The sequence below is a fragment of the Ixodes scapularis genome, unplaced genomic scaffold (assembly GCF_016920785.2).
Source record: "Ixodes scapularis isolate PalLabHiFi unplaced genomic scaffold, ASM1692078v2 PGA_scaffold0__279_contigs__length_252992795, whole genome shotgun sequence".
NCBI classification, from domain to species: domain Eukaryota; kingdom Metazoa; phylum Arthropoda; class Arachnida; order Ixodida; family Ixodidae; genus Ixodes; species Ixodes scapularis.
The window spans coordinates 170,299,201-170,313,155 of NW_024609835.1; the positions used below are offsets into that span (position 1 = coordinate 170,299,201).

At 47.1% G+C, this 13,955-nt stretch overlaps 1 protein-coding gene and 1 pseudogene across 1 annotated transcript in view; both read left to right on the forward strand.

Moving 5' to 3' along the window:
- Positions 1-5,389, forward strand: part of LOC8041020 (angiotensin-converting enzyme-like) — a 71,163-nt gene extending 65,774 nt beyond the window's left edge. Inside the window, exon 16 of the mRNA XM_029971055.2 lies at positions 5,223-5,389. Coding sequence (XP_029826915.2) covers positions 5,223-5,273 — 51 coding nt within the window. The 3' untranslated portion in view covers positions 5,274-5,389. The remainder of the gene's footprint in view (positions 1-5,222) is intronic.
- Positions 5,390-10,470: 5,081 nt separating this feature from the next.
- Positions 10,471-13,547, forward strand: LOC121048562 (annotated as a pseudogene).
- Positions 13,548-13,955: the final 408 nt, after the last annotated feature.

Consider the following 13,955-nt stretch of genomic DNA (forward strand, 5'->3'; position numbering starts at 1 on the left):
TTTGTGCTGTATCGCCAAACCGTTCCTGCCTACGCCGCGACAGTCTGATTTGGAAATTTGACTTGGCTGGTCCTGTCCTTTTTCTCTGCTGTGTCTTTGAGGACACCACATTTTTGTGGTGTCCTTGAACAGTTTTGAACAATCATTTTTAAAGTTGATTTAAATGTCTATATGTTTCCGGCACATACATAACTTCTCAAATATATAGAAGCATGCTATTGCATCTTTCTTAGGATGAGCAGCAAAAGTTGAGGCTTGGGCGAGGTGGTACATCCTTCGGAATTAAAAACAGCGCGGAAAGACGAGGACCAGACAAAGAAGTGACACGGACGTAGCTCTACGTCCGTGTCACTTCTTTGTCTGGTCCTCGTCTTTCCGCGCTGTTTTTAATTCCGAAGGATGAGCAGCAGTTTTATTTGTACAATTAAAGGCAGCGCTAAAGACGAAGACAAATAGAAGACACAGACACGGACAAGCGCTTGTCCGTGTCTGTGTTTTCTACTTGTCCTCGTCTTTAGCTCTACCTTTAATTGTGTAATGTATAACTAACTAGCCCGTCACATGATCTTGGTTTTATTTGCATGTCGGCTGGACAAAAACGAAGCGCACGGGCACATGGCGTAACTCTCACGATTACGCACGCAGACCGTCAGGAAGTGTCAAATTATGTAGCTGCCATGTCGGATAAAGCATGGAATAGTACTTTTTTATATTTAACAAAAAATCATCAATTAGCAAAGGTGATGATTATTTGCGAATTGAATTGACCGGCATATTATTAAGAACATACCTCAACAGCCAGTCTACGCCAGTTTATACTGTATAAGAAGATGTTTACTTGGGCATGCCCTATTTTACGCAAGATTCAATCTGAGTACAAAGGTGCGCATGGATTAGAGTGAACAATGTCGATCACTCCTTTCTGCGTGATTATTAGCCTGCATCACAGCGGTGAGTGTAAACAATGATTGTTGGGAAAACAAACGTTGTGATTGCCACTCGGTGTTTCTATGCACAGTAAAGGAGCTGTGCAACAATTTTTGTACTGTGCACAAATACCGCTTAAAACGGATCCCTAACGTTAATGACCTATGAAACACGCGTTCGTTTTTCACCCCACGCAATAGAAGTCCCAGAAAACAATGTAAGAAAAACGAGCAGCGTTCACCCCCTCAACTCGCAGCCAGAACAAGCGGCCACGTGATCTGGAGCCGATTATATGCCGCCAGTGTTGATCATAGCCACGCGCTGGGGTTGGCAAAGCGCAGGACACGCGCTGAGTTCCATACATTGTTATGGCTCGGCTGTTGTCGTCGTTGCAGCGATTGGACACGGGTCACAACCCGAATGCTTCTCGAGCTAGCAATTGTCACGAGGCCAAGTCGAGTGCCCACGCAATGCTCGGGTCCAATCTATGAACCGCACTCAAATATCGTCACTTGAGTGTACTGCGATCCCCGAGTTACGTCATCAAATTTTGCAAAGGAGAGATTGAATAAAAATTATCGCTTTCGTCCTTGAAATTACACCGCAACAAAGGAGTTTCTTGGCCAATGGCGTTGCGTGTGAGTATCCTTGAGTCCCAGGTGTGCCAGTAAGCTCGTGTAGAGGGAAAAACATTCCAATTGAATATTGTTGCACAGCTCCTTTAAACTAAAAGGGCTCGTCCTGAAGCTTTGGTGACATTTTGAAAATATGATTGCTTTTAAATTCAGTGGCCTCGCCAATATATGTATTGCGAAACGTGTTTCGTAAACCGTATTTCACGATATATATGGTGACGAGGTGCCCATTTCATGCACTGATTTAATTAATTCATTAGTTTAAAAGCACAATTACGATTCAATTTTTAATACTGCGACGGAAAGTTTTACCAATCACGGATATTTTAGGCGGCCTACCACACTTCCTGGCAACCATTCGATTTAGGTAAAATATATGTGATTGAGGTCAACAAATGAGTGTTGAGTCGTATAAGCACGACGTTTTGTATGTTAATCTAGATCTTATCTTTCTGTTGAATCGAAGACAAATGATAAATTTTCTTATTTTGGGTATCTGAAAATAAAACTGGATTGTAAGAACGATAAAAAAAAACTATAGTATGGTTACTCCTTTCATGGCGGAAATCGTAGCTATCGCCAAAACAACACGCAAAATATATTCCTAATTTTGTGGTTCAAACCAGTTCGAACCCGGCTCGAACCGGTTTGAACCGTTATTTTGGCTTCCCAGAACTGAACAGGAATTGAACCGAAAGCCTTGAACCGGAACCCGAACAGGACCGGTAAAAATTTCGGTTTGACACCCTGTCCCTTCTGCTAACCCTTTTTCGTGTCGACTGTGCACGAACAAAATTGTATTCGAACCACTCTGCGGGTGCCGCAGTTTCAAGCAGAATTTCAAAACTGGCTTCTCGTTACTTCAAGCTGTTCGTCTATTCGTCTCCGCATGACTTACATCGACGTCACATCAGCCTACATTCCGGTGGCCTGGCGGCCGGGCGCGTGCCTCCAGTAACGTATATACTGCAGACATTTTTATCTCAGAAAGAACAAGTAGAAACGATCATCAGCATCTTTCGATGACGGCACGTACATGCCGCATATACTATACTTTTTTTTTCATACTTATACACTTTAAAAAAAAGGGGGTGTAGGCGTTACACCCTTGTCACATATACGACGCCCCAAAACTTCAGTTCGACGTAGAGCGCACTGATATCAAAACTGACTGCCCCAACTTTTGCGAGAGAGTTGATGACGGTGCATTATAACTAGGGTGTGTATTTTCCAGTTTTAACCGAAAAACACCGATAAACTTCCGTCGGTGACAAAAATATGAAATCGGTTAAAACCGAAAAACACCGGTGGTTGGATATTTTCGCCCTGGTTAAAACCGAAAACACCGGTCGTTGCATGTTTCCGACCTAGCGAAACCCTTTCCCGTAGAGGTTCGTCAAACGTGTTATCTCGTGGATTCTGCATTCTTCCAGTGTTTATGCATGGCTTGCACGTGGCGTCAGTCCGCCCTCCTTTCTGGCGGTCAAAAGCGTCTAGTGAACGCATTGGAAGCTAAGCTCTCACACGTTTTTCCCCTATTGTGTCTACCATGGCCCCCTTTTGTGGAAAAGTTAACGCAGCGGAGGGTAGGCTCTCACGTGCCCTTTCCCCATTGTGTCTGGTCAAGTGGTGTCGGTGCAAGCCATGTATTCAGAGGTTGCCGTGGTTCCTGGAAGACACTGCCAACGTCCGTCTCGTACAGAAGCGTGCGTTTTCATAATTGCGGGTTGTGAACCGCAAGGAACGTGCTGCAATGACGGATGGAAGCCTCTCGAAGTATGCTTGCATCTACTATAATAACCAAGCGTGAAATTAGATGCTTCCTAGAGAAGAAGTGTATGAAATATGTGAATAAAATTGGAACTCTCTGTCTGTGATTTATCGCATTTTTTTTCACCGATAATCACGGATTTTAGCCTAGTCGTGAGACGTTCCACCGAAATACACCGGTGCTTTGAAAATAAATAAACACCGAAAAACATCCGCCGATTTTTCTCACAAATAAACACCGGAAAGTACACACCCTAGTTATAACATATTAAACAGCTAAAGTACGTACCAAAGTCTACAGAAAAAAAACACACACAGGTTTTGCAAGTGAGCCTAGAAAACCCCGATAACTTTTTTTACAGTCAGTCACCACTTACATTCACTATTTTAATGAGTTGCACAACTCGGCTATTAAGCCGCTCGTGTAATTTGGTAACGTCGGTAGAACGTCAGTGCGCTATACATCCAACTGAAGTTTTTGGGTGTCGTATATGTGACAAGGGTGTAACGCCTACATCCCCTTTTTTTTAGAGTGTACTTCGTTTCAGCTAAGTCCAAACGCGGCCGATACTACAAGCGGAAGCATGTGGTCGTCAACAGCGCTTGCCCTTCAAAGCGCTCGTGCTTGGCAGGGACGCCGAAAGCCAGAAGATTGTGCTTGTAGCATTGGCTGCGTTTTGATTTAAGCTGAAACAAACTATAGACCATAGCCACCTCTATACTGACAAAGCCTGGCAGATCGCCACAAGACACGGTCTCCAAAAGTTAAAAGGTAGAGCGGCAGATGAAAGGCGTGCCCCGCTGAGCCGAGACGCCGAAACAAACTTGACCCGAGCGACAGAATATCCGCTCGTGCTTCTCGCACTCCTCGGGCTATCTTCTTTTCTCGCCCGTTTTGAAAACCATGTTTCGGGTCCTCGCCGCTGGAACAAACTGTGCGCTGACTACAGGCTCCCCGAGAAATGCTTTGTGCTGCCCGATCCTCGTATTCCAAGCCTGCGACCGGGCACTCTATGGCTCCGTGGTCGAACTGCCAGGCTTTGTGAGTATAGAGGAGGCTATGTATAGAGTCAATGGCTGCATTTACATAGACGCGACCGTAGCTCATCTAATCGAGATTTGAAAATTTTGATTGGTAGCAGATCGGTAGAAGAGGAATAAGTAGAAATACAGGCTGCTTGCGATTGGTCCCTGCTCGATTCGATGCGCTACGATCGCATTCATGCAAACGAAGCTACTGATAGGCTAAGTACCCAGGCCATGCTTCACCCACGGGCTTAATGTGTCTGCTCGGCTTTCGAGAAACTAGTGCGTCGTCTGCTGCGCGACTTGCCGAAATCGGCCTGACCTCTCATATCGCCACACCCGTCGCTGAGCGAGCGCGTACGTGGGCGAATGGTTACCGTGTCGTGCGAAAGGTCTAGGTTCGATTTCAGTTAGAGGACTACACCTTTTATTCATTCTTTTAACTTAGTATTCTCGTGAGTTCGAGAACGTTCTAGGCCGAATGTTCCAGAAACCCACGTGGCCACAAAAGGTGCTTCGCGTTGCGAGCCGCAGTCAGTCTCGCCCCAGCGTTCGACTCTGCTGTTACGCCGACTTCGACGCCCTGCATTCTTCTGTTTCCTTTTTTTTTTTTTTGTTTTTGGGCACAAGTTCGCCCCATTAAACGTTTTAGTTTCCCCAGTCCTTCTCTGTTTTACCTCGTCATTCGTGACAATATTGATTGCCGTCAAGATAATTACCATACTAATTATGACGCTTATGTTTCCATCTAACACGCGCCGAGCCTAAGAAATACATTGTGAAGTGCCCGTGTAACTCTTGCTGCTCATTAAAATTAGGTTTGAATTAAAATCAAAGCTGTATCTGTTATTATGCTCTTTGCAGGTCTCACCAGACAAGAGCAACGAATCAAGGACGCCAGAAATCAAAGGATAATTACTGATGACTGCGCCAGTCAATGAAACTGCCATTTAACGCAGCAAGTGAATCCAGCGAAGTATATTAAAATAAATGGGTGGGAAGGAATAAATTGATGCGGTTCAAAATAAAAACCTCGCTTGTATCAGACCACAAAATCTAACAATTGGTGATCCCGCGAGGGTCAAATATAGACAAAAAAAGGCAGTAGACCGGGCGAATCCAAGGCCCCTACGCACAGTTGCGTTAGAGAGCGTTTGAGTACGTTTCACTGCGTTGCGGCTGCGAGAAACCAGGACATCCCTGCTTCTTACGTTGCGTGCCAAGCTATTCCTTGAACTGGAGTCCACGCCTCATACAAAGCACAGTTGTGACAGTTACTCGCTTTCATTTCTCGACGCAACGCGGTCAAATGAACTCAAACACTCTCAAACGCTAATGTGCGTAGGGACCAACGAGGTAGAGGGGCTTAGAGTTATAAACCGGAAGTTCGGAAGTGGCACCCCCCGGCAGAGCCGTGTATAGAGAGAGTTTGGTCAATGGGAAGCGCGGGCAGAGCCAGGGCGTGCACCAGACTCAGAAAGAGGGCTTGGTATGCTGTCTTGACCAACCAGAAGCCGAAAAGAATCCCCTTGTGGTGGTAGCGAGAAACAGTTCTGATCAAAGGTATATGGGTGTAGTAACTCTATGTGGTTAAAAATAGGGTGCACGTGATGTTTCGATCATGATCATGCAGAAAGATGCAAGAAACGAATGCGCCGCTCAACTCTGTTTTGCTCGGACAGAGTGTGACCGCTCGGACGGCAGATTCCCGGCCCTCGGAACTTGGCGTAAGGATTATGTTGATCGTTCCGCTAGTCGCACTCTTCCAACATCATTTTGGAGGAGCGTGATTGAAACATCACGTGTACCGTATTTTCAGTCACCGAGAATTACTCCGATGCACTTATCAGCTTTGTTTCCCGCGACCTCCGCCAGGGTAATATTTCTGGCTTCTGTTTGGCCACATTCGAATTTCTGAAGGCGCCCCGGAACACGCCCAGCCCGCTATTGGCCAATGGCGCCTGCTGATTTCTCTCCTATACTTCCCAACGAATGGCCAAACTCGCTACATATACGGCTCTGCCCCCCGGTTGCCGCCATGTTGTACGCAAAAGTGACCACTCTTCACGTGACCTCACAACAGCCGTGAAGCCCACCGGTAAGATGGCAGCGCCTCGAGCTGGCGGATGCGAGTTTGTTCGGTGCGCCATGGATGTGCCGCTGCTTTCCAATGATTTCTGACTTCTTCGTGCTCTGTGACGCAAGTATAATGTGAAAATTTAAAGCAATGAGTCTTTACATCCTTTTTGCGCAAGATATCTCTGGATCATCTGGATATTAACACCCCTGAGACAGCATCAGCCGTATCGCCGTAGCGGTACTTGGATTCCCGAATGTGTTTGAGGGTCGATAGAACTTTGAGTGCTTTTAGCATGAAATTTTCGCATTCGTTAGCTTTGTTTGAACGTTGGAATGTCTGAGAATCGGTGCGAAATGTATGCGTCGGATGTAGCGCCTAGGGGAATTCGTTTCAGCCCTAGCGAACTGCATAATCACGGCAACTTCTAGCGAGGAAGCTCCTGCGATCTTTACGTTTTGTACTAATCAACAATTTTACGATGTAACTTCTAGCATAAAATATTCTAATTTTTCTAGCTTCGTTTGAACGTTGGAATGTCTGCGAATTGAAGCGAAAGGTGTGCGTCGTGTTAGGGCATAGGGGAAGTTGTTTCAGCCCTGCGTCACCGAATAACCATAGCAACTTCTAGCGAGGAAGCTCCTGCGGTCTTTAACCTTTTGTGCTAATCAACAATTCTACATTCGATCGCAATACTGTTTTGAAGTGAAAAGCGTTTGCTTAATTGACGTGCACGCGAACTCGAATTCGGAAAAAGGTTCATTACCTATGTTCATAAAACAGTTTATTTGTCCCCTTGAAACTCGGAACACAGCAAGTATCCACATTTTTTATTGATCAGTGCACAAAATGTTGCATCCGATGTCCCTTAGATATTAGTATTACTATACTCTTTACCTTGCCGATCGGTATCAATAGTCCACAGTAACCTACATGTGTACGATCATACTCCTCTTAGATGGTTGTCTAATTCATCATTCTAGCATCTAAAATCGTTAAAAACAAAATGCAGTACCACTTTTTAGAGGTTTAAAGATAGAACCCCACATATCAGCACTTTATTAATTAAATGTATGCAACTCGGAAATAGAAGATTAACTTCACATTTTTCTCTTTCGTAGGATTTATTGTAGCAATAGTTTTTTTTTTTTCATCAAGAGTGCATTATATCAGTCGGTCAATTATTTACTTGTTATAATTACCTGGACAAAAGGGCTCATATTTGCGTTCACCCCTTGCCCGAACAGCAGTCTTGTTGAAAAATGTTGACTGCCATTCCTTTCAGTCTCTTCAATAGACTTTTGTTCAAAAGTGGGTGCCGCCTATACTTCGTTTCACCGTAACTTCGTAACGGGAAACCGCCACAACCCCTCGAGCCAATCAAAGAGACGGAGTGAAGGTGGGTGACAAATCTGTGCAGAGGAGCATTCTGATGATATGTTGTCATGTGCCTCTCTCCAGCGTGCATATTGGTTCAGCGAGACTGCAGCCTTCACCATTTGCCAAATTGTGATGAAACGAATTACAGTAGCTGCTACTCTAATTACCCAAGGCCTTGATACTTTGGGCATTTCTTCGACAAGAATGTTATGTCAGCCATCACTGTGAACTCGGCTCAGCATTTATTGGACTCGGATGCTGCATTAGCATGCTACGTGAACTGGAACCCACTCGTGTTCTTTACACCGACAAACAAAGGTGACAGTCGTGTTGTTCGATGGGATTTTGCAAACGGTCTATTGTCTCATACGTATAAGAAGTGGGTTGCTATCTAACATTGCATCAACACATACTATTAAACTAGATGCTCAGAGGTGCGTTTGTTTTGCAATTAACAAATAACAGCAATAATTATTTCTTACGAGTGTAATATTCATTTTCGGTAGCTGGGCTCGTTTTGTGTTCATTAATGTCAGTGTGCTTTGATGTTATCACGTGTGTAGTATTAAGTATCCTCTCTGCAATGCCTACAGAGGCCCTTGAAGGGAATAAATGAATAAACTATATTTTTACGTCACTCGAGTCTGTGTTCGGATGCGCCACATTTCAGGAGAAGTGGAACGAGTGCAGCCCAATGCAACCAGTCTGCCATCGTTGCCGCGTTCGGGGGCGCACCTTTCTTCCCTTTTGAATTGGAGATCAGTGATGTCCGCGGGAGAGAGGGAGAGTTGCCGTGGGGCCGGGCGCTCAAGGTCGCTTGGCAGGCGCGCTTGTCGAGCGCTCTGGGAACAATTTTTGTTTTTCCGAATCGTCAGGGAGGACTAGGGAGCCTGCATGTGCGCTTTGCTAGGGTGATGCCATCCTTTGTAATACCACTCGCCGACAGACCAGCAGCCATCTTGGCTCTCGGCGATAATCCGTGAGGCTTATAACCCTCCCGGAAACAAGCACCTTATCTCACAAGTTCGGAGCAGCGTTGTGGAACCCACGGAGGGAGGATTAGCGTTTTCCCCCCTCGGATGGGAGGACCGATGGACACAAAGGCCACTTTCCAGCGCACGGCGTAACAATGGAGAACCAAAATGGCGCCGGGGGAGGGTCTGGGAAAGGGAAATGGGCAGTTGGCATCACCCTATGCGAAGCGCACATGAAGGCACCCTAGGGAGGACTGTCGGGGAAAGGGGGAGCGTGGGGAGATCAGGAAGGCGCCGAAATCCGCGGAAGGGCGAGGCCAACCTGAAAGAAGGTTGTTGTTTGACCTTGAAGTTTTGTCTCCCACGCCTCGGCGGGCGATGGCTCACCCGCGGACGTACCGTGTCACTCCAAGGTCGATTTCTCTGGAAATGTGCTTGTGTGGTTTTTCTTTGCTTGGGAAACTGAGTGCGCTGACTGGCTCTAAGAAGGAGCTTCTTAGAGCCAATCAGCGCTCTGATTGATCCTGATTCACCAACTTATGGTCCGGAGAATGCTCATGTTTTGCATACTGCCGCGCGCGCAGCTGGCCAAGCAGGCAGCGCGCATGTGGCCTAACGGTTATTGCGCTTGCCTCTACGCAGAAGGCCAGGGTTCGATTCCTGGCCGCGGCTAATGAGATGTTCTGGTGAATTCGAGAACCGTCTTGGCTGATTCGAGGTTAGAATGTTGTACGCGCCGAACCTTCTACGCCGAACGATCCAGAAACCCACGAGGGTACATAAGGGATTCCGCAAGGCGAGCGGAGTCAGTTTTTCGCCCCAGCGTTCGACTCTGCTGCTACGCCGACTTCGACGCCCGCGACGCTCTGTTATTTTTTTTGTACCCTTTCATTTTTGGCACAAGTTCGCCACATTAAACGTTTATTTCTTTCGGTTTATTTATTGTTTTTTGGCCACCACCCGTGACAATATATAGAGGGGGTTTTGGCGACGATCGGCGGTCGGTCATTGGAACAGTCTTCCCCTTCATCGTCCGGGAACTCAGGACGACCCTCGGCAGCGTTTGGACTTGGATTCCGCTCAGATAAGACTTTAACGTTGTGTCTGCTTGTGTTCAACGCTTTCGAGTTCCTGATCTGTAGTTTTGTTTATTTTCATTTCATTTCATTGTCTCTGAAATGGCGTGGTATTGATAACCGGAATGTTAGTGCCTGTGACCCGAGATTCTAGACTGCTGTGTTCGTTATTTCTTTTTATCTTTCCTTCGTGGCCGTGCCGGCCAAAGGACCCGTGTTTTGGGATATTATATTTGTTTTGTTTTACAACTCTACGTGTCGTCGCCTCTCCACCGGCCTCTACCCCAGGCGTGGACCTATCGCTTGTCACCGGTCCAACCTTAATCTTCTGTTCTTTTGAAGTAATTTTTGTTAACCTCGGAGTGGGATTATTATTCTCCTACTATTCCTCCCCACTTCGTGACAATGTCCCTTTAATTAATATACATGCCTTGCGCCTGACGTCACACCGCGATGCCCCGCCCCCGATCGCCATTGCTCCGTACCAGCGGAGGACCGGAGAACCTACAAAGCGTAGTCGACGGCGTGTTTCGTCCGACCGTGGCGTGTTTACGCATTTTGAGAACGTAGCGTTTTCTATTTTTACCAGCGCCTGCGGGCTAAATATGCCGTCGCCGGAGGAGCGGACGTTGCCGCTCTGCGGAGATTGCTTCGACGAGCTCGTTGGGCCTGCGAGATACGCGAAGAAGGTCGAACTCTGCGACGGCGAGGATCCCTACAAACTTCGCGTCGGCGTGGACACGATATTCGACGCCGCCTTTTTCCCTAACGTAACTCATGGAGACATCGTCAACTATTTGGTGTTTTCCGTGAGCTACGTGACCCTTCAAGAGATGAAAGCATTTTAATCTCTTGAAGCCCACAACTACTTCACAAGCGGGTGGGTGAAAGGTCCCTCAGCGCGAGGAATCGTAGGCGACAACGTCATCCTGCTCAGCGAGGTATGTAGTGCTCGACATAATTAATCACCGCATTTCTTAGGGAGTGTTTTACGCGGACCGAGGTGTTGTTTAGATGATGATTGCTCGAAGATCGCGCAAGTGTACCCAAAACAAGTCAACAGCGACGAGTGCTTGAAGTAAAAACGGCGTCCTGAAGTGGACATATCTTTAAACGGTGAATGGTTAGAGAGCACGAGCAAGACGCTAGTCGAGAGGTTAACCCGAGTTAATCCAAAGAGAAAGAAACCGTAGTGAAAATATTTCAGCCAGCATATGCAATTAAATCTATTTTTCAATGCAATATGAGCTGAACCACAACATTGTCCTTGTTTTACTGTGTGTGCGCTTTTGTTTTTCATCGGCATTCTATCTTTTTGTCATTTCAGGTGAACCACTCCCAAAGGCTGAGGGAGACCCCAGCCAAGGTTTGGATCCTTGCACGTGGGGATGGCAGCGTCATTACTGCGCACTGTACTTGCATGGCTGGGGCTGGAGAAGCCTGTTCACACGTTGGTGCAACACTCTTCGCCATTGAAGCAATCGTCAGGATTAGAAATTCCTCAACCTGCACTCAGAAGGAGAACACGTGTCTATATGCATACACGCAGAGTGTGGACTATCGCGCTATCAACCAAACTCGCGTCCAATTGGCCAACCGCTTTGCTCCAATCGCCAAACTGTTTCATTTTACGTCATGAAGCGCAATGTTTTGCTTATTTAAAGTTGTTTTCTGCAATATTTAATTTGCTAATAGCTCACAAAATAGTGCAAATTTCTCTAATATTTTTTTCCTCGGTGTTCCTGCTTTCATGGAGCTCCGTTTAAGCGCGAACTTCAAACCGGTCAAAAAACTGTTGGTGGGCCCCTTTAAGCTGCGATTGCATGACTACACAATGCAGGAAAACGTAACCTGAATTAATTTAAGGAGAAAGAAAATGGGAGGGGGGGGAATTTCAGCTGTTATGAGCAATCAAATCAATCTAATTTTACTTTTTTGAAAGTGCTTATCGAAAACGTTATCCCTCCATTTGTTCACCCTTCTTAACCCTATGCGTAATTGTCTTCTTAATCTACATTCTGTGCTTGTCATTTCAGGTGAACCACTCCCGAAGGCTAAGGGAGACCCCAGGCAAGGTCTGGATCCTAGTGCATGGGGATGGCAGTATCATTACCGCCCACTGCACTTGTATGGCTGGAGCCGGAGAAGCCTGCTCGCATGTTGGTGCCACACTCTTCGCCGTCGAGACAATTGTAAGAATCAGAGATTCGTCGACCTGCACCCAGAAAGAGAACAGTAGCTGCCCGCCTGCACGTCGACTGTGGAATACAAGAGGCTCAGAGAGATCGACTTCTCTTCGGCCAGGAGCAAGAAGAAACGCCTTCGAGGCTGCAGTGAGGAAAAGGTTGTTGCGAGCACGAGACTCCCCATCCCGGAACCATCCGAGGATGAACTCAGAAGGCTCTACGACGTATGTTCCGCTGCTGAACGAAAACCAGCAGTGCTGATGATGGTCGAGGGACGAAACAATGTGTTTCCACAAGCAAGAGACCCAAGCACACTTCGGGGTATCTTTATTCAAGAAGCCCTCTCAGACACCCTGTGGGATTTCCCTTGCTGCTACCCGTCTCGGAGAATGACACAGCACACCGGATCAACAACACGTAAACATTTAATGACCGCTATCGCCTGCACCGCGATCCCAACAGCCCCCGCGCACCCGCTGCGACGGCCTTTTATCAGCGGCGGAGCGCCGCTCGCGTGGCCAGTTGCCCTTGGCCCCCTCGTGGTCAAGATGACCACTTATGATTGTGGGAGGGGCAGCCTGAGCCAACCGCTTGGAATCGCCAGGTTGCCCAAAACCCTTGACAAGCTAATTGAACGGGCAGATGCATTTTTCGCTTCGTTTTCTGTTAGTGCTGCAATGGTCAAGTTTGCCGAAGCAACAACACGAGCCCAGTCCAGTGCCCCAAATGGTACACTTACCGGGCGGGGAGAATCACCGCGTCTACAATGAAGTCGGTGTGCTCGACGAGCGTCGAAAAACCATCCCTCAGCGTGCTAAAGCGCATTTGTAATCCCGAAGACGGCAAGTTTTCAACGCGTGCAACAAGATGGGGACTGGACCATGAAGAGGAGGCAGTTCAGAGCTACGTATAGGCAAGGTCAAAAGTGCCCATGCTAACTTCACGTCCCGCAGGGCTGGGCTGTATCTAAGTGCTCAGTATCCTCACCTCGCAGCCAGCCCAGATGCCGCGGTACAGTGCGACTGCTGTGGGAGTGGACTTGTTGAAGTTAAGTGTCCATACACACAGCGGGAATCAGAACTGCATGTCACTGATCAGCGCTGTGTTAATAACTCGGCGTCTTTTCCTTGCATTGCGACGAGCAGCGATGCCTTGGCGCAGTGCAGCGGCAGTGACTCTGAACCACGTGATGAGTGCGCCGACCCCAAATTCTGCCTGAAACGTATGAATGGATGCATATCGCTCAAGCACGATCACATGTACTTCTACCAGTTGCAAACCCAAATGGCCATCTGCAACGTCGAGTACTGCGACTTTGTTGTATGGACTGCAAAAGGTATGCACGTGGAACGAGTGTTCAGGGATGGGGCCTTTTGGTTGCAGATAATGCCGAAAGCAACTCTGTCCACGCTTTTCTTCCGGAGTTGCTCTCGCACTACTTCACGAAAACCACCACATTAGATGCAGAGCAGGGACTTCAACCGAGCTACTTTTGATTCTGCAGAGGCCCAGAGTCGGGCAAAATGGTTGCGTGCGATTTTTTCAAGTTTAGATGGTTTCATTTTACGTGTCTCGGCCTTACACGTGCTCCGAAGAAAAAGCAATGGTAATGCCCAGACTGCATGGCAGCAAAGTGATTCCTTGCACTTACAGAAGGCAGCTACTGAACTGTTTTGTTATACTTTCCAACCTTTTGTTTGTGTCTTTATATTGCTAGTTACTGCAGTGTTGTTAGTAACTTACTGCAGCATTCTTGTTAGGTTCAGTGAGAATATTATGGCTCACAAGGTTTAACAGAGAAAGTAGGGTGGGATGAAATGTCCAATTGTGGGTTACAAATAAAAGCCACTTGTAGGTGACCTAACTGCTTCACTGTTACTGGGTGGGTCCACCTCACAAAACAA